The 25741-nt window shown below is 52.9% G+C and overlaps 1 protein-coding gene across 1 annotated transcript; it reads right to left on the reverse strand.

Annotated features, from left to right (window-relative positions):
- Positions 1-4053: 4053 nt before the first annotated feature.
- LOC140421926 (uncharacterized) lies at positions 4054-25206 on the reverse strand. Its single transcript, XM_072506902.1, has 2 exons — positions 24942-25206; positions 4054-10184 (listed from the first exon to the last, which is right to left on the reverse strand). Exon 2 carries the CDS (start codon positions 9825-9827, stop codon positions 8733-8735), a length of 1095 nt encoding a protein of 364 aa, XP_072363003.1. The 5' UTR covers positions 9828-10184; positions 24942-25206; the 3' UTR covers positions 4054-8732.
- Between the last annotated feature and the right edge of the window lie 535 nt (positions 25207-25741).

Consider the following 25741-nt stretch of genomic DNA (forward strand, 5'->3'; position numbering starts at 1 on the left):
TAGGGAAGAGTGAGCTCTTTGTATTATCGGCGGGGGACAAAGAAAGAGGGATAGGGGACCTACCGCTGAGGGCGGAGGGGAGCTTTCGGTATCTGGGGATCCAGATAGCCAGGAGTTGGGGGACCCTAATAAACTGAATCTGACGAGGTTGAAGGAGCAAATGGAGGAGGATTTCAAAAGATGGGACATGTTACCGCTCTCGCTGGCGGGTAGAGTGCAGTCGGTCAAAATGGTGGTCCTTCCGAGATTTCTGTTTGTGTTTCAGTGCCTTCCCATCGTGATCACTAAGGCCTTTTTTAAGAGAGTAGGCAGGAGTATTATGGGGTTTGTGTGGGCGAATAAGACCCCGAGAGTAAGGAGAGGGTTCCTAGAATGTAGTAGGGACCGAGGAGGGTTGACGCTGCCAAACCTGGGGAGCTACGACTGGGCAGCAAATGTGGCGATGATCCGCAAGTGGGTTATGGAGGGAGAGGGGGCAGCATGGAAGAGGATGGGGATGGCGTCCTGTAAAGGAACGAGCCTGGGGGCGTTGGTGACGGCACCGCTGCTGCTCTCGCCGACAAAGTATACCACGAGCCCGGTGGTGGCGGCAACGCTAAGGATCTGGGGCCAGTGGAGACGGCACCGGGGTGCAATGGGAGCATCGGTGTGGTCCCCGATCAGGGGAAACCACCGGTTTGTCCCGGGGAAGTTGGACGGGGATTGAAAGAATGGGGGACCTGTTCATCGACGGGACGTTTGCGAGCCTCGGGGCACTGGAGCAGAAGTTCGAGTTACCCCCGGGAAATGCCTTTAGATATATGCAGGTGAGGGCTTTTGTGAGGTGACAGGTGAGGGAATTCCCGTTGCTCCCGGCACAAGAAGTTCAAGATAGGGTGATCTCGGGTGTATGGGTCGGGGAGGGCAAGGTGTCGGAAATACACCAGGAGTTGAAAGAAGAGGGGGAAGCGCTGGTAGAAGAGTTGAAGGGTAAATGGGAGGAGGAGCTGGGGGAGGAGATCGAGGAAGGTCTGTGGGCTGATGCCGTAGGTAGGGTTAATTCCTCCTCCTCGTGTGCCAGGCTCAGCCTGATACAATTTAAGGTAGTCCACAGAGCGCACTTGACGGGGGCGAGGTTGAGTAGGTTCTTTGGGGTAGAGGACAGATGTGGAAAGTGCTCAGGGAGCCCGGCGAACCATGTCCATATGTTTTGGTCGTGCCCGGCACTGGAGGGGTTCTGGAGAGGAGTGGCGGGAGCAATATCTCAGGTGGTGAAAGTCCGGGTCAAGCCAAGCTGGGGGCTAGCAATATTTGGAGTAGTGGACGAACCGGGAGTGCAGGAGGCGAAAGAGGCCGGCATTCTGGCCTTTGCGTCCCTAGTAGCCCGGCAAAGGATCTTGCTAATGTGGAAGGAGGCAAAGCCCCCCAGCGTGGAGGCCTGGATAAATGATATGGCTGGGTTCATAAAGTTGGAGAGGATTAAGTTCGCCTTGAGAGGGTCTGCGCAGGGGTTCTACAGGCGGTGGCAACCGTTCCTAGACTATCCCGCGGAGCGTTAGAGGAAGATCGGTCAGCAGCAGCAGCAACCTTGGGGGGCGGGGAGTGTGGAGAGGACGTTCTGGGAGGGGGGGGGGGAAAGGGGGGGGACTGCCTGGGAGGGTGGATGAGCAAGAGGTAACATGAAGGGTTGGGGAAACTGGCACATACGGGCGAGGGCCAGTGTACAAAGCTGTGTAAATATATCATTTTGCCATGTATATATCTTGCTCTGCGCGATTTCTCTCTTTTTTGTTACGGGGGGGGGGGGGGGGGGGGGGGGCGGTTATTGTTTGTAAGGGAGAAAAATTGTGTTAAAAAACTTTAATAAATATTTTTTTTTTTTTAAAGTTCACAGCTGATCTGATTGTAACCTCAACTCCACAGTCCCACCGACCCCCCGATAACCTTTCACTCCCTTGCTTATTAAGAATCTATCCAGCACTGCCTTCAAAATAGTCAAATCTAGGATTTGGATTCTCACCAGCTGATTATGGGAGGAGGTGGTGTGGATTTCAATTGTGTAAGGGAGCCAACGTTGGATAGGTTCAGCCCTAATTTTCACAGTAACTTCATTGCAGCGTTAATGTCAGCCTACTTGTGACACTAATAAGACAGAGGAGCCGAATTAGGCCACTCGGCCCATCGAGTCTGCTCCGCCATTCAATCATGGCTGATATTTTCTCATCCCCATTCTCCTGCCTTCTCCCCATAACACCTGACCCCTTATTAATCAAGAACCTATCTCTCTCTGTCTTAAAGACACTCAGTGATTTGGCCTTGGTCGATAATGTCCAATTAAATCCGGTACCTTGATGGCGGGGCTTGTCCCTACCGGCCATGTCGTTGGTGTCCGAGGCATGTGGGCCTTCCCAAATGAGGAAAACCCAAATGCGGCAAAGAGTTCCACAGATTCACCATTGAAGAAATTCCTCCTCACATTTGTTTTAAAGGATCGTCCCTTTAGTCTGAGATGGTGTCCTCTGGTTCTAGTTTTTCCAACAAGTGGAAACATCCTCTCCATGTCCACTCTATCCAGGCCTCGCAGTATCCTGTAAGTTTCAATAAGATCCCCCCCGATCCTTCTAAACTCCAACGAGTACAGACCCAGAGTCCTCAACCGTTCCTCATTCGACAAATAAAGGGTTGAGCAAGTTTAATGGGCCAAATGGCCGACTGCAGCTCCTATTTGTTTTGATCTCTGTGTCCAGGACAGGAAGCAGTGAGCAGGGATCTGTCAGTCAGCCTGAATCAGCACCTTCAGGAGAATTGGGAGGGTGAATATTAGATACAGTGAATGGAGGGAGAGTGTGTGGGATGGAGATTTACAGCTTTGGGGGAATGAGAGAGGAAAGAATGTTCCAGAGAAACTAGAACTGCCTGTTCTGAGTTTCTATCCTGTACTGACAGTGATGTATTTTGTAATTTGTTTTTCCAGGATATTAGAAAAGGAGGAATTACAGACAGAAATCCCAAACATCACATCTTGATATGACAGAGTCACTTGATTCTTTGGGGGGGGGGACACCCGAGTGAGAGTGTTCCAGAGCACTGACTGTGGAAAGTGCTTCAACCAGTTACAGAGCTTCACAGCGGGGAGGGACTGTACACGTGTTCTCTGTATGAGTAAGGCTTCAATTGTCTAACCTGGAGAGACACGAGGAGACCCAAAACATGGAGAAACAGTGGAAATGCCGGGACTGTGGGAAGGGATTCAAAGCCCCATCTGCACTGGAAGCTCATTGGCGCATTCACACTGGGAGAGGCCATTCAGCAGCTCTCAGTGTGGGAAAAGATTCAGTCAGTCATTCACCCTGCAAACACACCAGAGGGTTCACACTGGGGAGAAGCCGTTCACCTGCTCTCAATGTGGGAAGGGATTCAGACATTTATCCACCCTGTGGAGACATCAGCCAGTTCACCCCGGGGAGTGAGCATTCACCTGCACTCAATGTGGGAAGGGATTCTGTGTTTCCTTGTACCTGCTGAGACACCAACAAGGTCACAAGTGATTACAGGGGTTGGATTCTGCTGTTATTGTTGCTACTCTCAATTACACCCAGAACAGCATTGTGTTCATTCTGTCAGTTGATCAATGGGGAGGGTCGGAGGGATTTCGTTCTGCTGGACTGGCCGGTCTCACGACTTTGCCTCCAGTGGGCTGATGCTCTTGAGCCTTGTGGCAAATACTTGGTTTCAAATTTCACCAGGATCACAGAGTGAAAGGGTGTTTGGAAGGTAGATGACAGATAGTTCCAGTTTCTGTTTGGAACCCCAAAGCATGCAGTTCAGATGAAGATAGGCTTTGGTGGTTACATGGTTCTGTCTCAGAAGGAAACGGTCAAGCTATGAGGGCCAAGTTGATTGGGAACTTACAATAAAATGTGTAATGATACACAGGCAGTCGCATTTAAGGAATTATCACATATTTACATAAAATATAGATTCCTTTAAGAAACAAAATCCAACAGGAAAAGTGACGCAACCGTGACTAACAAGAAAAATTAAAGATTCCATCAGGTCAAAGGAAGAGGCTCATTAATCGATTACAGATTTATTGCTTCACTGATTTATTGGTACCTTGAAGAATCAATGCAGTATAATTCTTAAATTCAGTATACATACAGACAGAAAATGGAATATCCACAAGGCAAAGTCATTGTTTCAGATAAAAATATGAGAATTGCTGTACAGCAACTTAATGTGTGTCAGAATCTAACACGGTTTCAAGAAAAGTTGCATAAAAGCCCTCGAAATGAATAAACCATTGTTCTACAAATACATGTAGTAATGAAAAAGTATTGCAGCCTTAGCAACAGAAACATTCACAAAATGTAGCAAAACCTCAGCAACAAGCAAGGTTAATGCAGAACACCTTATCTTCAGAGGATTGGCACACGTGGCGGGAGCATATAGACATTTAATTAATTTGATAGACATTAATGAATCTTAAGTAATGACCAATGCCTGGATAACAAATCATGCTCCAAGTGACAGAGAGTTTTTTGAATAAATCAGGAAGCCTCAGCTGAGAATTTGAAACCAATAAGGGGTTAGACCATTGATAAGAATTTATTTAAGACTAAAGTTTCATGACTAAAGTTTATTCTGTATTCATGCTTTAAGAAATTCTGAACCATCTATTCATTTCCTAATATTTTCTTATGTTTTTGTTTAACTCTCTTTATTATGTTTTGATGTATTATTTGATCTGAATTTTGATTTATTTCTATGTAAGAGAATCAAGGTGGATAATTAGCAATAAAGTTGTATTTTTGGACACCTCCGATCAACCAGATCTTGGGCTCATTTTTGAAGATAAAATAAAAGATCTTATCACTCATATAGCTGCCAAAATAAGTGTAAGCCCGAGGATTGGAAACTTGTTCTAGAATTCAGCAAAGGAGGATCAAGAAACTCATAAAGAGAAAATAGAATATGAGAGCAAACTGGCGAGAAACATAAAAAAACGACTGGAAAAGTTCCTGCAAAATGTGAAAAGGAAAAGATTCGCAAAAACCAATGTGGGTCCATTCCAGGCAGAGACAGGAGAGTTTATAATGGGGAGTAAGGAAATGACAAAGAAACTAAACAATGAATGTCTGTCTTCATGGAGGAGGATACAGAAATCGTCCCAAAAACAGAGAACCAAGGGACCAGTGAGCACGAGGAACTGAAAGAGATTAGTATTAGTGAAAAAGTAGCTCTGGAGAAATTAATGTGGTTGAAAGTTAATAAATGCCCAAAAGCTGCTGCTCTCCATCCCAGAGTGTTGAAAGTGGCGGCTGTAGAGATAGAGGATACATTGGTGATCATCTTTCACAATTCTATAGATTCTGGAATGGTTCCTGCAGATTGGAAGGTGGTAAATGTAACCCCAATATTTAAGGAGAGAGAGAAAACGGGGAACCACAGACCCATTAGCCTGACATCAGTAGGAGGGAAAATGCTACAATCTATTATAAAGGATGTGATAACATACGAATTAGGAGCAGGGGTAGGCCACTCGGCCCCTCGAGCCTGCTCCACCATTCAATAAGTTCCCGGCTGATCTGATTGCAACCTCAACTCCCCCCCCCCCCCCCCCCCAATAAGTTTGCTTATAAAGAATCTATTCATCTCCATCTTCAAAATATTCAAAGACTCTGCTTCCACTGCCCTTTGAGGAAGAGAGTTCCAAAGACTCCCAACTCTGACAGAAAAAAGTTCCCCTCTGCCTTAAATGGGCAAGTATTACTTTTAAAGTGACTCCAATTTCTAGATTCTCCCACAAGAGGAAACATCCTTTCCACATCCACCCTGTCAAGGCCCCTCAGGATCTTATACGGTTCAATCATGTCATCTAAACTCCATCGGACACAAGCCCAGCCTGTCCAATTATTCCTCATAAGACCAGCCTCCAATTCCAGGTACGAGTCCAGTAAACATTCTCTGGACTGCTTCCAACACATTTACATCATTCCTTAAATGAGAGCAATACTGTACACAGTGCTCCAGATGTGGACTCATCAATGTCTTGTATAACTGAAGCATAACATCACTACTTTTGTATTCAATTCCCTTTTTGTGATTCATGCTCTTGGACACCCAGATCCCTCTGAGTCTCAGAGCTCTACAATCTCTCACTATTCAGATCAGAAACTTTTTTATTCTTCTGGCAACATGGACAATTTCTAATTTTCTCACATTATTCTCCATTTGGCAGATCTTTTCCCACTCACGTAACCTACCTCTATCCATTGTTGTCTCCTTATGTCCTCTTAACAGTTTACTTTCCTACCTATCTTTATACCATCGGAGCAGGAGTTGGCCATTCAGCCCATCGAGCCTGCACCACCATTCAATACGATCATGGCTGATCATCCACTTCACGGTAGCACAGTAGTTAGCACAGTTGCTTCACAGCTCCAGGGTCCCAGGTTCGATTCCCGGCTTGGGTCACTGTCTGTGCGGAGTTTGCACTTTCTCCCTGTGTCTGCGTGGGTTTCCTCCGGGTGCTCCGGTTTCCTCCCACAGTCCAAAGATGTGCAGGTTAGGTGAATTGGCCATGCTAAAATGCCCTCAGTGTCCAAAAAGGTTGGGTGGGGTTACTGGGATAGGGTGGTGTTGTGGACTTAGGTTGGGTGCTGTTTCCAAGGGCCGGTGCAGACTCAATGGGCCGAATGGCCTCCTTCTGCACTGTAAATTCTATGATTCTATGATTCAATGTCTTTTTCCCCACACTATCTCCATATCCATTTGTGTTATTGATATTTAGAAATCTGTCAGTTGGGTGGCACGGTTGCCCACTGGTTAGCACTGTTGCCTCACGGCACCAAGAACCTGAGTTCGATCCTGGCCCCGGGTCACTGTCTATGTGGAGTTTGCACATTCTCCTAGTGCCTTGTGGGTCTCAGATCCACAACCGAACTTGTTGTGCAGCATTGGTGAATTGGCCACGCTCCACTGCCCCTTAATTAGAAAAAAATAATTTATTAAACAAAGAAACAGAAATCTGTCAGTCTCTGCTTTAAACACACTCAGTGACTGAGCTCCCACAGCCCTCTGGGGTAGAGAATTCCAAAGATTCACAACCCCCTGAGTAAAGAAATGTCTCCTCAGAGACCAGTCCTAAGTGGTTTCTCCCTTAGTTTGAAATTGTGTCCCCTGGTTCCAGACTCTCCAACTCGGGGAAATATCTCACCTGCACCCACCCGGTCTATTCCTTTATGGATTTTGTAAGTTTCAATGAAATCCCCTCTCATTCCTTGAAACTCTAGAGAAAAGAGGCCTAGTTTCCCCAATCTCTCTTCCTGGGACAGTCCTGCCAAATCCAGAACAAGTCTGATGAAACTTTGTTGCTGTTCCTCTGTGGCAATACCTTTCCTAAGGTAAGGGGAGTAAAACTGCACACATTACTCCAGCTGTGGTCTAAGCATTTCATAATGATCAATGTCAAGGCCACTGGATGGTATTCACTGAGGCACATTGCCTGGTTCTTCTTTGGCACCGGTATGATGGTGGTCTTCTTGAAGCAGGTGGGAATCTCAGAACGGAGTAGGGAGAGGTTGAGGATGTCCGCGAACACACCTGCCAGTTGGCTCGCGCAGGATCTGGGTGCATGGCAGGGACTCCCGTCAGGACCCGTCGCTTTCCGAGAGTTCACTTTCAAGAAGGCCAATCTGACTTTGTACGCTGTGACGGTGGGCATGGGTGTGCCCAAGGCTGCTGGGGCAGATGACAAAGGTTTGTTGGTTTCCTGCTCGAAATAAGCATAGAATGCATTGAGTATGTCAGGAAGGGGTGCGCTGTTGCTAAAGATTCTACTCGGCTTTGCTTTTTAGCGCATTATGTAGTTTAAGCCTTGCCACAATCGATGAGAGTCCATGATTCTAGCTTAGTCTGGACAACTCTTCTGTTGTCTCTTGGCATCCCTGTTGGCTTTGATGAGGTCGTACCTAGATTTTTTTGTCTCGGTCAGGGTTGCCTGACTTGAGTGCCTCAGACGTGGCCTTCAGTCAAGAGTGAATCTCTCGATTAAACCATGGTTTCTGGCTGGGTAACGTACATACTACCTTCTTTGACACACAATCTTCTACACACTTGCTGATGAACTCTGTGATGGTGCTGGCATACTCATTTAGGTTGGCTGCTGAGTTCTTAAATATGGACCAGTCGTGTAGGAGCTCTTCAGTTGCCTCGGACCAGCATTTGCACAACCTTCTTAACCGGATTCTCCCGCTTAAGTTTCTGCTTGTATGCCGGGAGAAGGAGCGCCGTCTTGTGATCCGATCTTCCGAAGTGCAGGCGGGATAGATCATCAGGCGCCCTTGATGTTTGTGTAGCAGTGGTCAAGGATGTTGGGGCCCCTGTCGGGACAGGCGATATGTTGGTGGAATTTTGGCAGTACACTCGAGGTTGGCCTGGTTAAAGTCCCCGGCCACGATGAACAAGGCCTCCGGGTATTCTGCTTCATTGTTATTTATAGCGGTTACAATTCATCAAGCGCCTTCTTCACTTCCACCTGGGATGGGATGTAGACCGCCGTGTTGATGGCAGAGGTGAACTCCGTGGAAGGTAGTATCAGCGGCACTTCACAGTCAGGTATCCCAGATCCGGGGAGCAGTAGTTCGCCAGGGTCGCCACATCCGAGCACCAGGAGTTGACGAGGAGACAAACCCCTCCACCCACTCCAGTTTCAGTCCTGGATGTAATTAACAGCAGAATCTAACCCATCATCACTTGTGAACCCTTTGGTGTCTCAGCATGTTGGACGACTGAGTGAATCCCTCCCCACAGTGAGTGTAGGGGATTGGCTTCCTTTCAGTGTGAACTCGCTGGTGTCTCCGCAATGTGGACGTTGTTTGAAATCTCTTTGTGCAGTGAGAGCAGCTGAACGGTCTCTCCTCAGTGTGGATGCGCTGGTGGGACATCAGTCGCTGTGAGCTTTTGAAACCCCTCCTGCAGTCAGGGCATTTAAAGGGCTTGCTCTTGGTGTGAGTGACATTGTGGTTCAGCAGGGTGGATAATCGAGCAAATCCCTTATCACACACAGTGCAGATGAATGGCCTCTCCCCGGTGTGAACTCGTTCGTGTTTCCTCAGGTCACCAATGTTAGTGAATCCCTTATCACACACAGCGCAGTTGAATGGATAATCCCCAGTGTGAACTCGTTCGTGTTTCCGCAGGCTGCCAATGTCAGTGAATCCCTTTTCACACTGAATGCAGGTGAAAGGCCTCTCTCCAGTGTGAACTCGCTGGTGTCTCTGCAGGTGGTGTAACTGAGTGTATCCCTTCCCACAGTCAGAGCAGGTGAACGGCCTCTCCCCGGTGTGAACTCGTTTGTGTCTCCGCAGGTTGCCGATTTCAGTGAACCCCTTTTCACACTGAGAGCAGGCGAACGGTCTCTCGCCAGTGTGAATTCGTTCGTGTTTCCGCAGGCTGCCGATTTCAGTGAATCCCTTTTCACACTGAGAGCAGGTGAAAGGCCTCTCTCCAGTGTGAACTCGCTGGTGGTTCTGCAGGCTGCCAATGTCAGTGAATCCCTTTAAACACTGAGAGCAGGTGAAAGGTCTCTCTCCAGTGTGAACTCGTTCGTGTCTCTGCAGGTTGCCAATTTGAGTGAATCCCTTTTCACACACAGAGCAGGTGAAAGGCCTCTCTCCAGTGTGAACTCGTTCGTGTCTCTGCAGCTTGCCAATCTGAGCGAATCCCTTTTCACACTGAAAGCAGGTGAAAGGCCTCTTGCCAGTGTGACTGCGTTGATGCGTTGCCAGCTCGTGTGGGGCTCTAAATCCCTTCCCACAATCCTCACATTTCCATGGTTTCTCCATGATCCGGGTGATCTTACGTCTCACCACGCTTGACGATCAGTTGAAACCTTGTCCACACAGAGCACCTGCACAGTCTCTCCCTGCTGTGAATGGTGTAGTATGTTTTCAGGCTGTGTCACTGGTTGAAGCACTTTCCACAGTCAGTGCTCTGTAACAGTCTCACACGGGTGTGTGTGTGTGTCTCAGTGCTTTTCCAGACACACTGTTGTTTAAAATCTCTTGAAGCAGACAGAATAGACAAACATTTCTCCTTCTAGATTCTCAGGCCGATGATCCCAAGAATTGAGTGACTCAGTCAGTTCTTGACCTGATATTTAGTATGAGATATCGGCCTCAAACTCCTCTCGTTCGAACTGCCTGCAAACAGATTTTACAATAGTAATCATTGTCAGTACAGGATAGAAATTCAGAACTGACAATTCTAGTTTCTATCGAACATTCTTTCCTCTCTCTTTCCCTGGAATGCTTTAAATCTCAATCCCACACACTCTCCCTCCATTCTCACTCTGCTGTATCTAATATTCACCCTCCCAATTCTCCTGAAGGTGCTGATTCAGGCTGTTTGACAGATCCAAGCTCACTGTTTCCTGTCCTGGACACAGAGACCTGAAAATCTTCATGCAGGCTGCCAGACAGATATATATCTATATTACTGGATGAAAAATGTGTGTAATAAACAGACTGTATTCACTTACTTTCCCTCCCAATTTTCCTGAAGGTGCTGATCAACAAATCTAAACTCACTAAAACCTGCACAAGAGTAGAGAATCTCCATATAAGTACATTTACTGATTAGAGATAGGGAAATTCTGAGGAAGAATTTTATTTAGTCATGGAGTGGTCATGACAGGGAACTCACTGCCCACAAGGGTTGTGGAAGTCGAGATGATCAATCATTTAAAATAAAATAGGATAGTTACTTGAAGAAAATAAACTTGCAGGTGAACAGGGATATCGAGGGGGAATGGGACTGACTGGATTGCTGTACAGAGAGTCAGCATTGACTTGAGTTCCCAAATGGATTCTGTCAGTGCTGCAATGACTGTATGACTGGAAATATATAATGTAGGTACAGTACTATATTACAAAACTAGAAATAATAATACATGTATGTTATCACAGAACCATCAATAATATATATAATACGTACCATATAACACTAGACATATTTCTGTCCGATATTACATTTTTAAAAATTAATTTAGGGGATGTGGACAATGCTGGTCAGGCCAGCATTTATTGCCCATCCCCAGTTGCCCTTCCGAAGTAGTGGTGAGTTGCCTTCTTGAACTTCTGCAGTCCTTGAGGTGTAGGTACATCCCCTGTGCTGTTTTTTTTTCCCATTTTTTAAAAATAAATTTAGAGTTCCTAATTCATTTTTTACAATTATGGGGCAATTTAGCGTCACCAATCCAGCTACCCTGCACATCTTTGGGTTGTGGGAGTGAACGCAAGCAAACACGGGGAGAATGTGCAAACTCCACACGGACAGTGACCCAGAGCCGGGATGGAACCTCGGAGCCGTGAGGCAGCAGCGCTAACCACTGCTCCACCATGCTGCCCTACATCCCCTGTGCTGTTAGGGAGGGAATTCCAGGATGTTGCCCCAGGGACAGTGAAGGAATGGCAATATATTTCCAAGTCAAGGAGAACCTCCAGGTGGTGGGCTTCCCAGGTTTCTGCTGCTCTTGTCCTTCTAGATGGCAGTGGTTGTGGGTTTGGAAGGTGCTGTCTGAGGAACCTTTCGGAGTTACTGCAGTGTATCTTGTAAATGGTATACACGGCTGCTACTGTTTGTCGGTGGTGGAAGGTTTGAATGTTTGTGGAAGGCGATGCAATCAATCAGGCTGCTTTGTCTGGATAGAGGCGAGCGTCTTGTGTGTTGTTGGAGCTGCACTCATCCAGCAAAGTGGAGTGTTTTCCATTACACTCCTGACTTGTGCTTGTAGATGTCTGGTGGACAGGCTTTGGGGCATCAGGAAGCGTGTTACTCGTCATAGGATTCCCAGCCCTTGATCTGCCCTGGTAGCTACAGTATTAATATAGCTAGTCCAGTTCAGTTTCTGATCAATGGTAACCCCCAGGATGTTGGTTGTGGGGGATTCACCGATGGGAATGTCACTGAATGTCAAGGGGTGGTGGTTAGATCCTCTCGTCAGAGATGATCATTGCCTGGCACATGTGTAGCGCGAATGTAACTTGCCATTTATCAGCCCGAGTCTGGATATTGTCCAGGTCTTACTGAATTTGGACATGGACTGCTTCATTATCTGAGGAGTTGAGAATGGTGCTGAACATGTCTGCGGATCCGCAAACATCACCATTTCTCACCTTATGATGGAAGGGAGATCATTGATGAAGCAGCTGAAGATGGTTGGGCCTCTGATACTGCCCTGAGGAACTCCTGCAGTGATGTCCTGGAGCTGAGATGATTGACCTCCAATCACCACAACCATCTTCCTTTGTGCCAGGTATGACTCCAACCAGTGGAGAGTTATCCCCTGATTCCCATTGACTCCAGTTTAGCTGGGGCTCCTTGATGCCATACTCGGTCAAATGCTGCCTTGATGTCAAGAGGAGTCACTCTCACCTCATTTCTGGCATTCAGCTCTTTCGTCCAAGTTTGAACCAAGGCTGTAATGAGGTCAGGAGCTGAGTGGCCCTGGCGGAACCCAAACTGAGCGTCCAGGAGCAGGTTATCGCAGAATAAGTGCCACTTAATAGGACCTTTGATGACTCCTTCCATTACTTTGCTGATGATGGAGAGTATTCCGACAGGGAAGTAATTGGCTGAGTTGGATTTAGCCTGTTTACTGACCCCTTAAATGTCAGCCATCTCCTGGAGAAACCAGCCCTTTAATTGTGAACATTGGGAAAGAGACCATTCTTTTAGCCAGACAAATAAATGTGTCAAGCTGAGGGGGCAAAGGATGTCAATGTCTTTGAGAGAGAGAGACCTGGGCCAAGCTTTGCAGAGTCTGCACCCTCCCTGGATTCACTTCCTTTCCCTTCAGTTGCTGCAAGTCACCAATTGAAGGTCAGAATGAGAAAAGAAGGGACTTCCGGGTGCGGCGATGACCAGCTAGGTCGCACGTTTCGGCAGCTCCCGGTGGAACGGACTTTTGGGCTCTTAATAGGAGCCCCAAAGGCAATTTAAACGGCCAAAAACACGGTGCGATAATCCAGGAGGGAATCCCCCCGGACACGTATGGAAAAGGGAGAGGAAAGCGGCCGGATTGCGGAGGATCCTCTAGAGCAGCGGCAAGGAAGGCAAGCTCAAAGCAAGATGGCGTCGGAAGGTGGCCGTTTGGTATGGGGCCCGGACCAACAAGAGTTCCTGCGGCGCTGTGTGGAAGAACTGAAAAAGGAGATGAAGAAGGAGCTGCTGGCCCCGATATTACAGGCGATTGAAGGGCTAAAGGAGGAGCAAAAGACCCAGGAGCAGGAGCTTCGGGTCGTGAAGGCAAAGGCTGCTGAAAATGAAGACGAAATACAGGGCCTGGTGGTGAAGACAGAGACGCACGAGGCACAGCACAAAAGGTGTGTGGAAAGGCTGGAGGTGCTGGAGAATAATTCGAGGAGGAAGAACTTAAGGATTCTGGGTCTTCCCGAAGGCGCAGAAGGGGCGGACGTCGGGGCATATGTGAGCACGATGCTTCACTCGCTAATGGGATCGGCGGCCCCGACGGGCTCTTTGGAGGTGGAGGGAGCTTATCGAGTTATGGCGCGAAGACCGAGGGCTGGAGAAATACCGCGAGCTATAGTGGTGAGGTTTCTCCGCTATAATGACAGAGAGATGGTCCTCAGATGGGCGAAGAAAACTCGGAGCTGTAGGTGGGAGAACGCGGTGATCCGCGTATACCAGGATTGGAGTGCGGAGGTGGCGAGGAGGGGGGCAAGTTTTAATCGGGCTAAGGCGGTGCTTCACAAAAAGGTCAAATTCGGAATGTTGCAGCCGGCAAGACTGTGGGTCACACACCAAGGGAAGCACCACTACTTTGAGGCGGCAGAAGAGGCGTGGACATTTATTGTGGACGAGAAGCTGGAATAGGCGGGCGAGAAAAAGAACGTTTGGGACAAAGTGGTGCGGTGATTATGTGGGGTGAGGGGGGGGGAAAAGGGGGAGGGGATGATTTTTCAAGTTGTTAATCTTGCGACCCTGTAACTTTTCTCTCTTCCCCACGTTGTGGGGGGGGGGGGGGGATGAGGAACTGTGGGCGCCGGCCATTAGGGACGGGGCCAAGTGGGAAACGCGGGCTTTGTTCCCGCGCTATGGTAATTATGGCACGAACAGGGAAGCAGGAAGGAGGGGGCCTCGCACAGTGGGGGCCGAGGATAAGGGGGGAAGCCGAGGTCAGCCAGAGTTCGCTGACTTCTGGGAGCAACATGAGGGGTGCAACTACGCTAGAAAGGGATCTAGCGGAGGGGGGGGGGGTTAACTGGGTTGCTGCTGCTAAGGAGAAGGGGGAGCTGGTATGGGGTGGGGTGGTCGAGGCGGGAGGGCGCCGTCGGGGGGATATACGGGTACCTGGGAACCGGGTGAGGAGCTGGGTTAAAAAAGGGGATGGCTAGTGGACAAGGAACGTGAGAGGGCTGAATGGGCCGATTAAAAGGGCACGGGTACTCGCACACCTAAAGAAATTAAAGGCAGATGTGGTTATGTTGCAGGAGACGCATCTGAAACTGACAGACCAGGTCAGACTACGTAAAGGATGGGTGGGGCAGGTGTTCCATTCGGGTTTAGATGCGAAGAACACGGGGGTGGCTATTTTAGTGGGGAAACGGGTACTGTTTGAGGCAAAGACCATAGTGGCGGATAGTGGGGGTTGATACGTGATGGTGAGTGGCAGATTGCAAGGGGAGGCGGTGGTTCTGGTGAACGTATATGCCCCGAACTGGGATGATGCAAATTTCATGAGGCGTATGTTGGGACGTATCCCGGACCTGGAGGCGGGAAAGTTGGTAATGGGGGGAGACTTTAATACGGTGCTGGACCCAGGGCTGGACAGATCAAGGTCCAGGACCGGGTGGAGGAGGCCGGCAGCGGCTAGGGTGCTCAAGGAATTCATGGAGCAGATGGGAGGAGTAGACCCCTGGAGATTTAGTAGGCCTAGGAGTAAGGAGTTCTCGTTTTTCTCCTATGTCCACAAAGTATACTCACGGATAGACTTTTTTGTTTTGGGAAGGGCACTGATTCCGAAGGTGACAGGGACGGAATATACGGCCATAGCTATTTCGGACCACGCTCCACATTGGGTGGACCTGGAGGTAGGAGAGGAAAAAGAACAGCACCCACTCTGGAGAATGGATATGGGATTATTGGCGGATGAGGGGGTATGTTTAAGGGTGAGGGGGTGTATTGAAAGGTACTTGGAGCTTAATGACAATGGGGAGGTTCAGGTGGGAGTGGTCTGGGAAGCATTGAAGGCAGTGGTTAGAGGAGAACTGATATCCATCAGGGCACATAAAGGAAAGCAGGAGGGTAAGGAAAGGGAGCGGTTGCTGAAAGAACTTTTGAGGGTGGACAGGCAATATGCGGAGGCACCGGAGGAAGGACTACACAGGGAAAGACAAAGGCTACACGTAGAATTTGACCTGTTGAGACTTCCGGGTGCGGCGATGACCAGCTGAGTCGCACGTTTCGGCAGCTCCCTGTGAAACGGACTTTTGGGCTCTTGATAGGAGCCCCAACGGCAATTTTAACGGCTGAAAACACCGTGCGGTAAACCAGAAGGGTGTTCCCCCTGGACACGGATGGAAAAAGGAGAGGAAAGTGGCCGGATTGCAGCGGATCCTTTGGAACAACGGCAAGGAAGGCAAGCAGAAACCAAGATGGCGTCGGAAGGTGGCAGTTTCATATGGGGCCCTGAACAACAAGAGTTTTTGAAACGCTGCGTGGAGGAGATAAAAAAGGAAATGAAGAAAGAGTTGTTGGCCCCGATATTACAGGCGATTGAAGGGCTGAAAGAGGAACAAAAGACCCAGGAGCAGGAGCTTCGGGTCGTGAAGGCGAAAGCAGCAGAGAATGAAAACGATATACAGGGCCTGGTGGTGAAGTCGGAGATACAGGAGGCACACCAGAAACGATTTGTGGAGAGGTTGGAGGCACTGGAAAATAACGCAAGGAGGAACAACTTGAGGATTCTTGGCCTTCCTGAAGGTGTGGAGGGGGCGGACGTCGGGGCATATGTGAGCACGATGCTGCACTCGTTAATGGGAGTGGAGGCCCCGACGGGTCCGTTGGAGGTGGAGGGAGCATACCGAGTTAAGGTGCGAGGATCGAGAGCAGGAGAAGCTCCCAGAGCCATAGTGGTGAGATTTCTCCGTTTTAAGGATAGAGAAATGGTCCTTAGATGGGCGAAGAAAACTCGGTGTAGTAAATGGGAGAACGCGGTGATCCACGTCTATCAAGATTGGAGTGCGGAGGTGGCGAGAAGGAGGGCGAGCTTTAATCGGGCCAAAGCGGTACTTCACAAAAAAAAGATAAAGTTTGGAATGCTGCAACCGGCAAGACTGTGGGTCACATATCAAGGGAGGCACCACTACTTTGAGACGGCGGATGAAGCGTGGACTTTTATTGTAGAAGAAAAATTGGAATGATTGGACTACGAAAATGAACGTTTGGACAAAGTGGTGGGACGAGTGGGGGGGGGGGGGGCGAAGAGGGATTGTATGATTAATCCTGCGGTATGGTAACTTTTCTTTCTCCCACAGGTGGTGATGGGGGGAGGTGGGGAGGGAGAGGAGATGGGGCGTTGGCCATGGGAGGCGGGGCCGAGGGAGAGGCGCGGGCTTGGTTCCCGCGCTATGATAATTATGGCGGGAATAGAGAAGCAGGAAGGAGGGGGCGCCGCACGGGGCGAGCCGTGATCACGGGGGGAAGCCGAGGTCAGCCAGAGTTTGCTGACTTCTGGGAGCAACATGGGGGGAGTAATTACGCTAGCGGGGGGTCTGGCGGGGGGGGGGGGGGGGGGGGAGGGGGGAATTACTGGGTTGCTGCTGCTGGGGAAAGGGGGGAGTGGGTACGGGAAAGGATGGGCGGGGGGGCACCGTCTGGGAGAAATACAGCTGCGTGGGAACTGGGCGAGAAGCTGGAAAAAGATGATGGCTAACCGGCAAGGGGGGGGGGGGGTGGGAAGCCCCCCAACTCGGCTGATCACGTGGAACGTGAGGGGGCTTAACGGGCCGATAAAGAGGGCACGAGTACTCGCACACCTTAAGAAACTTAAAGCAGATGTGGTCATGTTACAGGAAACGCACCTGAAACTGATAGATCAGGTTAGGTTGCGCAAAGGATGGGTAGGGCAGGTGTTCCATTCGGGGCTGGATGCGAAAAACAGGGGGGTGGCTATATTAGTGGGGAAGCGGGTAATGTTCGAGGCAAAGACTATAGTGGCGGATAACGGGGGCAGATACGTGATGGTGAGTGGCAAATTACAGGGAGAGATGGTGGTGTTGGTAAACGTGTATGCCCCGAATTGGGACGATGCCAATTTTATGAGGCGAATGCTAGGACGCATCCCAGACCTAGAGACCGGAAAGCTGATAATGGGGGGAGACTTTAACACGGTGTTGGAACCAAGGCTGGATAGGTCGAAGTCCAGGACTGGTAGGAGGCCGGCAGCAGCCAAGGTGCTTAAGGATTTTATGGAGCAGATGGGAGGGGTGGACCCGTGGAGATTCAGTAGACCTAGGAGTAAGGAGTTCTCGTTTTTCTCCTATGTCCATAAAGTCTATTCACGCATAGACTTTTTTGTGTTGGGTAGGGCATTGATCCCGAGGGTGAGGGGAACGGAATATACGGCTATAGCCATTTCGGATCATGCCCCACACTGGGTAGACTTGGAGATAGGGGAGGAAACAAGAGGGCGTCCACCCTGGAGAATGGACATGGGACTAATGGCGGATGAGGGGGTGTGCTTAAGGGTGAGGGGATGCATTGAAAAGTACTTGGAACTCAATGACAATGGGGAGGTTCAGGTGGGAGTGGTCTGGGAGGCGTTGAAGGCGGTGGTTAGGGGGGAGCTGATATCAATAAGGACACATAAAGGGAAGCAGGAGAGTAAGGAACGGGAGCGGTTGTTGCAAGAACTTTTGAGGGTGGACAGACAGTATGCGGAAGCACCGGAGGAGGGACTGTATAGGGAAAGGCAAAGGCTGCATGTGGAATTTGACTTGCTGACCACAGGCACTGCAGAGGCACAATGGAGGAAGGCGCAGGGTGTACAGTATGAATATGGAGAGAAGGCGAGCAGATTGCTGGCACACCAATTGAGGAAAAGGGGAGTAGCGAGGGAAATAGGGGGGGTGAGAGACGAAGATGGAGAGACGGAGCGGGGAGCGGAGAGAGTGAATGAAGTGTTTAAGACATTTTATAAAAAATTGTATGAAGCTCAACCCCCGGATGGGAGGGAGAGAATGATGGAGTTTTTGGATCGGCTGGAAATTCCCAAGGTGGAAGAGCAGGAAAGGATGGGATTGGGAGCACAGATCACGGTAGAAGAAGTGGTGAAAGGAATTAGGAACATGCAGACGGGAAAGGCACCGGGACCGGACGGATTCCCAGTTGAATTTTACAGAAAATATTTGGACTTGCTCGCCCCGCTACTGACGAGGACCTTTAACGAGGCAAAGGAAAGGGGACAACTGCCCCCGACTATGTCAGAAGCAACGATATCGCTTCTTTTAAAGAAGGAAAAGGATCCGCTACAATGCGGGTCCTACAGACCAATCTCCCTCCTCAATGTAGATGCCAAGGTCTTGGCCAAGGTAATGGCAATGAGAATAGAGGAATGTGTCCCGGGGGTGGTTCACGAGGACCAAACTGGGTTTGTGAAGGGGAGACAGCTGAACACGAATATACGGAGGCTGTTAGGGGTAATGATGATGGCCCCACCAGAGGGTGAAACGGAGATAGTAGTGGCGATGGATGCCGAGAAAGCATTTGATAGAGTGGAGTGGGATTATCTGTGGGAGGTGTTGAGGAGATTTGGGTTCGGAGAGGGGTATGTTAGATGGGTGCAGCTGTTGTATAGGGCCCCAGTGGCGAGTGTGGTCACGAATGGACGGGGATCGGCATATTTTCGGCTCCATAGAGGGACAAGGCAGGGATGTCCTCTGTCCCCATTACTGTTTGCACTGGCGATTGAGCCCCTGGCGATAGCGCTGAGAGGTTCCAAGGGATGGAGGGGAATACTTAGGGGAGGAGAAGAACACCGGGTATCTTTATATGCGGATGATCTGCTACTATATGTGGCGGATCCAGCGGAGGGGATGCCAGAAATAATGCGGATACTTGGGGAGTTTGGGGATTTTTCAGGGTATAAATTGAACATGGGGAAGAGTGAGCTGTTTGTGGTGCATCCAGGGGAGCAGAGTAGAGAAATAGAAGACCTACCATTGAGGAAGGTAACAAGAGACTTTCGTTACCTGGGGATCCAGATAGCTAAGAATTGGGGCACATTGCACAGGCTAAATTTGACGCGGTTGGTGGAACAGATGGAGGAAGATTTCAAGAGATGGGATATGGTAGCATTGTCAATGGCAGGGAGGGTGCAGGCGGTTAAGATGGTGGTCCTCCCGAGATTCCTCTTTGTGTTTCAGTGTCTCCCGGTGGTGATCACGAAGGCTTTTTTCAAAAGGATAGAAAAGAGTATCATGGGTTTTGTTTGGGCCGGGAAGACTCCGAGAGTGAGGAAGGGATTCTTACAGCGTAGTAGGGATAGGGGGGGGCTGGCACTACCGAGCCTAAGTGAGTATTATTGGGCCGCTAATATTTCAATGGTGAGTAAGTGGATGGGAGAGGAGGAAGGAGCGGCGTGGAAGAGATTAGAGAGGGCGTCCTGTAGGGGGACCAGCCTGCAGGCTATGGTGACAGCCCCATTGCCGTTCTCACCAAGGAACTATACCACGAGTCCGGTGGTGGTAGCTACATTGAAGATTTGGGGACAGTGGAGCCGACATAGGGGAAAGACCGGAGCACTGGGGGGGTCCCCGATAAGAAACAACCATAGGTTTGCCCCGGGGGGAATGGATGGGGGATATGGAATGTGGCAAAGAGCAGGTATAACGCAATTGAAAGATCTATTTGTGGATGGGAAGTTTGCGAGTCTGGGAGCGCTGACCGAGAAATATGGGTTGCCCCAAGGGAATGCATTCAGGTACATGCAATTGAGGGCTTTTGCGAGGCAACAGGTGAGGGAATTCCCGCAGCTCCCGACACAAGAGGTGCAGGACAGAGTCATCTCAAAGAAATGGGTGGGGGACGGTAAGGTGTCGGATATATATAGGGAAATGAGAGACGAAGGGGAGACTATGATGGACGAACTAAAAGGGAAATGGGAAGAAGAGCTAGGGGAGGAGATTGAGGAGGGGATGTGGGCAGATGCCCTAAACAGGGTAAACTCGTCGTCCTCGTGCGCCAGGCTAAGCCTGATTCAGTTTAAGGTATTACACAGGGCACATATGACTGGAACACGGCTCAGTAAATTTTTTGGGGTGGAGGATAGGTGTGCGAGGTGCTCGAGAAGCCCAGCGAATCATACCCATATGTTTTGGTCATGCCCGGCACTACAGGGGTTTTGGATGGGGGTGACAAAGGTGCTTTCGAAAGTAGTAGGAGTCCGGGTCGAACCAAGCTGGGGGTTGGCTATATTTGGGGTTGCACAAGAGCCGGGAGTGCAGGAGGCGAAAGAGGCCGATGTTTTGGCCTTTGCGTCCCTAGTAGCCCGGCGCAGAATATTGCTAATGTGGAAGGAAGCCAAGCCCCCAGGGTGGAGATCTGGATAAATGACATGGTAGGGTTTATAAAACTAGAACGGATAAAGTTCGCATTAAGGGGTTCAGCTCAAGGGTTCACCAGGCGGTGGCAACCGTTTATAGACTACCTCACAGAACGACAGAGGGAATGGGAAGGCAACAGCAGCTACCCAGGGGGCAGCAGGGGGAGGTGGGGGGGGAGCAGGGGGGGGGGGGAGAGAAGGGGGGAGAGAAGGGGGGAGAGAAGGGGGGAGAAGAGAAAGGGGGGGGGGAAGAAGGGGGGGGGAAGAAGGGGGGGAAGAAGGGGGGGGGGAAGAAGGGGGGGGGGAAGAAGGGGGGGGGGAAGAAGGGGGGGGGGAAGAAGGGGGGGGGGAAGAAGGGGGGGGGGAAGAAGGGGGGGGGGAAGAAGGGGGGGGGAAGAAGGGGGGGGGGAAGAAGGGGGGGGGAAAGAAGGGGGGGGAAAGAAGGGGGGGGGGGGAAGAAGGGGGGGGGGAAGAAGGGGGGGGGGAAGAAGGGGGGGGGGAAGAAGAGGGGGGGGAAGAAGGGGGGGGGGAAGAAGGGGGGGGGGGAAGAAGGGGGGGGGGGAAGAAGGGGGGGGGGAAGAAGGGGGGGGGGAAGAAGGGGGGGGGGAAGAAGGGGGGGGGAAGAAGGGGGGGGGGAAGAGGGGGGGGGGGAAGAAGGGGGGGGGGGGAAGAAGGGGGGGGGGGAAGAAGGGGGGGGGGAAGAAGGGGGGGGGAAGAAGGGGGGGGGGAAGAAGGGGGGGGGAAGAAGGGGGGGGGAAGAAGGGGGGGGGAAGGGGGGGGAAGAAGGGGGGGGGAAGAAGGGGGGGGGAAGAAGGGGGGGGGAAGAAGGGGGGGGGAAGAAGGGGGGGGGAAGAAGGGGGGGGGAAGAAGGGGGGGGGAAGAAGGGGGGGGGAAGAAGGGGGGGGGAAGAAGGGGGGGGGAAGAAGGGGGGGGGGAAGAAGGGGGGGGGGAAGAAGGGGGGGGGGGAAGAAGGGGGGGGGGAAGAAGGGGGGGGAAGAAGGGGGGGGAAGAAGGGGGGGGAAGAAGGGGGGGGGTGGGGGGAGAAGGGGGGGTGGGGGGGAGAAGGGGGGGTGGGGGGGAGAAGGGGGGGTGGGGGGGAGAAGGGGGGGGGTGGGGGGGAGAAGGGGGGGGGTGGGGGGGAGAAGGGGGGGGGTGGGGGGGAGAAGGGGGGGGGTGGGGGGGGAAGAAGGGGGGGTGGGGGGGGAAGAGGGGGGGGGGAAGAAGGGGGGGGGAAGAAGGGGGTGGTGGGGGGGGAAGAAGGGGGGGGGGAAGAAGGGGGGGGGAAGAAGGGGGGGGGGAAGAAGAAGGGGGGGGGGAAGAAGGGGGGGGGAAGAAGGGGGGGGGAAGAAGGGGGGGGGAAGAAGGGGGGGGGGAAGAAGGGGGGGGGGGAAGAAGGGGGGGGGAAGAAGGGGGGGGGGAAGAAGGGGGGGGGAAGAAGGGGGGGGGAAGAAGGGGGGGGGAAGAAGGGGGGGGGAAGAAGGGGGGGGGAAGAAGGGGGGGGGTGGGGGGGGAAGAAGGGGGGGGTGGGGGGGGAAGAAGGGGGGGTGGGGGGGGAAGAAGGGGGGGGTGGGGGGGGGAAGAAGGGGGGGGTGGGGGGGGAAGAAGGGGGGGGTGGGGGGGGGGAAGAAGGGGGGGGTGGGGGGGGGAAGAAGGGGGGGGTGGGGGGGGGGGAAGAAGGGGGGGGTGGGGGGGGGGGAAGAAGGGGGGGGTGGGGGGGGGAAGAAGGGGGGGGGTGGGGGGGGGAAGAAGGGGGGGTGGGGGGGGGAAGAAGGGGGGGTGGGGGGGAGAAGGGGGGTGGGGGGGAGAAGGGGGGGAGAAGGGGGGGTGGGGGGGAGAAGGGGGGGTGGGGGGGAGAAGGGGGGGTGGGGGGAGAAGGGGGGGTGGGGGGGAGAAGGGGGGGTGGGGGGAGAAGGGGGGGTGGGGGGGAGAAGGGGGGGTGGGGGGGAGAAGGGGGGGTGGGGGGGAGAAGGGGGGGGGAGAAGGGGGGGGGAGAAGGGGGGAAGGGGGGGGAAGGGGGGGGAGAAGGGGGGGAGAAGGGGGGGAGAAGGGGGGGAGAAGGGGGGGAGAAGGGGGGGAGAAGGGGGGGGTGGGGGGGGAGAAGGGGGGGTGGGGGGGGAGAAGGGGGGGTGGGGGGGGAGAAGGGGGGTGGGGGGGGAGAAGGGGGGTGGGGGGGAGAAGGGGGGGGGGAGAAGGGGGGGAGGGGGAGAAGGGGGGGGAGAAAGGGGGGGGGGGAGAAGGGGGGGGGGAGAAAGGGGGGGGGAGAAGGGGGGGGAGAAGGGGGGGGGAGAAGGGGGGGAGAAGGGGGGGGGGAAAGGGGGGGGAAAGGGGGGGGAAGGGGAAAGGGGGGGGGAAAGGGGGGGAAGGGGGAGGGGGAAAGGGGGGGGAAGGGGGGGGGGAAAGGGGGGGAAGGGGGGGGAGAAAGGGGGGGAGAAAGGGGGGGGGGAGAAAGGGGGGGGAGAAAGGGGGGGGAGGGGGGGAGAAAGGGGGGGGGGAGAAGGGGGGGGGGGAAGGGGGGGGGGGAAGGGGGGGGGGGAAGGGGGGGGGGAAGAGAAAGGGGGGGGAGAAAGGGGGGGGAGAAGGGGGGGGGGAGAGAGAAGGGGGGGGGAGAGAGAAGGGGGGGGGAGAGAGAAGGGGGGGGGGGGAGAGAAGGGGGGGGGGAGAGAAGGGGGGGGGGAGAGAAGGGGGGGAGAGAAGGGGGGGGGGGAGAGAGAAGGGGGGGGGGGGAGAGAAGGGGGGGGGGGGAGAGAAGGGGGGGGGGAGAGAAGGGGGGGGGGGGAGAGAAGGGGGGGGGAGAGAAGGGGGGGGGAGAGAAGGGGGGGGGAGGGAAGGGGGGGGGGGAGAAGGGGGGGGGGGAGAGAGAAGGGGGGGGGGGAGAGAAGGGGGAGAGAGAAGGGGGGGGGGGAGAGAAGGGGGGGGAGAGAGAAGGGGGGGGGGAGAGAAGGGAGGGGGGGAGAGAGAAGGGGGGGGGGAGAGAGAAGGGGGGGGGAGAGAGAGAGGGGGGGGGGGGAGAGAGAGAGGGGGGGGGGGGAGAGAGAGAGGGGGGGGGGGAGAGAGAGGGGGGGGGGAGAGAGAGGGGGGGGGGAGAGAGGGGGGGGGGGGGAGAGAGGGGGGGGGGAGAGAGAGGGGGGGGGGGGAGAGAGAGGGGGGGGGGGAAGAGAGAGGGGGGGGGGAGAGAGAGAGGGGGGGGGGGGGGGGAGAGGGGGGGGGGGGGGGGGAGAGAGAGAGGGGGGGGGGGGGAGAGAAGGGGGGGGGGGAGAGAAGGGGGGGGGGAGAGAAGGGGGGGGGAGAGAAGGGGGGGGGGGGGAGAGAAGGGGGGGGGGAGAGAAGGGGGGGGGGGAGAGAAGGGGGGGGGGGAGAGAAGGGGGGGGGGGAGAGAAGGGGGGGGGGGAGAGAAGGGGGGGGGGGAGAGAAGGGGGGGGGGAGAGAAGGGGGGGGGGGGAGAGAAGGGGGGGGGGGAGAGAAGGGGGGGGGGAGAGAAGGGGGGGGGAGAGAAGGGGGGGGGAGAGAAGGGGGGGGGGAGAGAAGGGGGGGGGGAGAGAAGGGGGGGGGAGAGAAGGGGGGGGGGAGAGAAGGGGGGGGGGAGAGAAGGGGGGGGGAGAGAAGGGGGGGGGAGAGAAGGGGGGGGGGAGAGAAGGGGGGGGGAGAGAAGGGGGGGGGGGAGGAGGACCCGGGCGGGTTCTCAGGGATGTCTCTGTATATGTATAGATATTTGTATTTGATAATACAAGGGGCAGCACGGTAGCCTTGTGGATAGCACAATTGCTTCACAGCTCCAGGGTCCCAGGTTCGATTCCAGCTTGGGTCACTGTCTGTGCGGAGTCTGCACATCCTCCCCGTGTGTGCGTGGGTTTCCTCCGGGTGCTCCGGTTTCCTCCCACAGTCCAAAGATGTGCAGGTTAGGTGGATTGGCCATGATAAATTGCACTTAGTGTCCAAAATTGTCCTTAGCGTTGGGTGGGGTTACTGGGTTATGGGGATAGGGTGCCGGTGTTGACCTTGGGTAGGGTGCTCTTTCCAAGAGCCGGTGCAGACTCGATGGGCTGAATGGCCTCCTTCTGCACTGTAAATTCTATGATAATGTATATTGGACTGTTGGATTGTATTTTTTGGAGAATAATTATTTTTGATAAGGCAGTTGCCATTTAGTTGTTTGTTTATATATTATTTATTTATTTGTTAAAAACTGGCCACTGTTATTTATATTGCTTTATTGTTGTTAAAAAGGAAAAAACTATTGTTATGTTTGGCCAAAAAATTTGAATAAAATATATTTTTTTTTTAAAAGAATGAGAAAAGAAATGGAAAGGGGGAAGAAAGAAAGTGTTTTACTCACAGATGTTGGAGACAGGAGTCTGTGTGAAGCTCAAACTTATTCAGGGTTGGGGGAACAACAGCTTTGCTCGGCAGAAACCGCCATGTGCAGCTTTCGCATCGAGACAATGGGGGAGCTTTGATTGGCGGAGGGGCAGAGTCTTTCCGGTCGTCCAACTCTTCCCATTGGTCAACACCTGAGAGGTAAGGTCAGCGGAAGTGAGCTCCCCTACGCATGCGCAACAGTCCCTCTCCCTGAGACATGCGCGGTCCCGGATCAGGGAAGGGGCGATCCCCGAAGGCCGGAACTGTCAGCCGGTTGCTGGAAACCGTCTCGAGGATGTGTTGGGGGAGTCGCTCGCGTGTCCCACGCCGGCGTGTGCGCACTAATGCAGTGACGTCAGCACGGAGCGAATGGATTCCTATTGGCTGATTTAGAGGATGAGCAGCTTTGTGATGTCACAATGTGGGGGTTGAACAATGGGTTTCAGACTAAAATGTCCTCCTCTGGGCAACATCTGGGAGCAAATCAATGTCTCCCCCTTACAGAAGTTCATACGATATAAGAACAGTTAGGCCATTTGGCCTATCGAGTCTGCTCCGCCATTCGATCATCGCTGATCTCATCCTGGCCTTATCTCCACCGTCCTGAGAGTTCTTCGGAACCCTTCAACCCAATTAAAAATCTGTCTAACTTCTCCCTAAATTTACTCATTGTCTCAGCTCCTCCACACTCTGGGGTAGTGAATTCCACAGATTCACAGCCCTCGGGAGAAGCAGCTTCTCCTCAACTCTGTTTTGAATAGGGCAGCACTGTGGCCC

The sequence above is a fragment of the Scyliorhinus torazame genome, chromosome 5 (assembly GCF_047496885.1).
Source record: "Scyliorhinus torazame isolate Kashiwa2021f chromosome 5, sScyTor2.1, whole genome shotgun sequence".
Classification (NCBI taxonomy): domain Eukaryota; kingdom Metazoa; phylum Chordata; class Chondrichthyes; order Carcharhiniformes; family Scyliorhinidae; genus Scyliorhinus; species Scyliorhinus torazame.

Coding starts and splice junctions, on each gene's coding strand:
- LOC140421926 (XM_072506902.1), bottom strand. CDS start 9,827: ATGGAGAAACCATGGAAATGTGAGGATTGTGGGAAGGGATTTAGAGCC.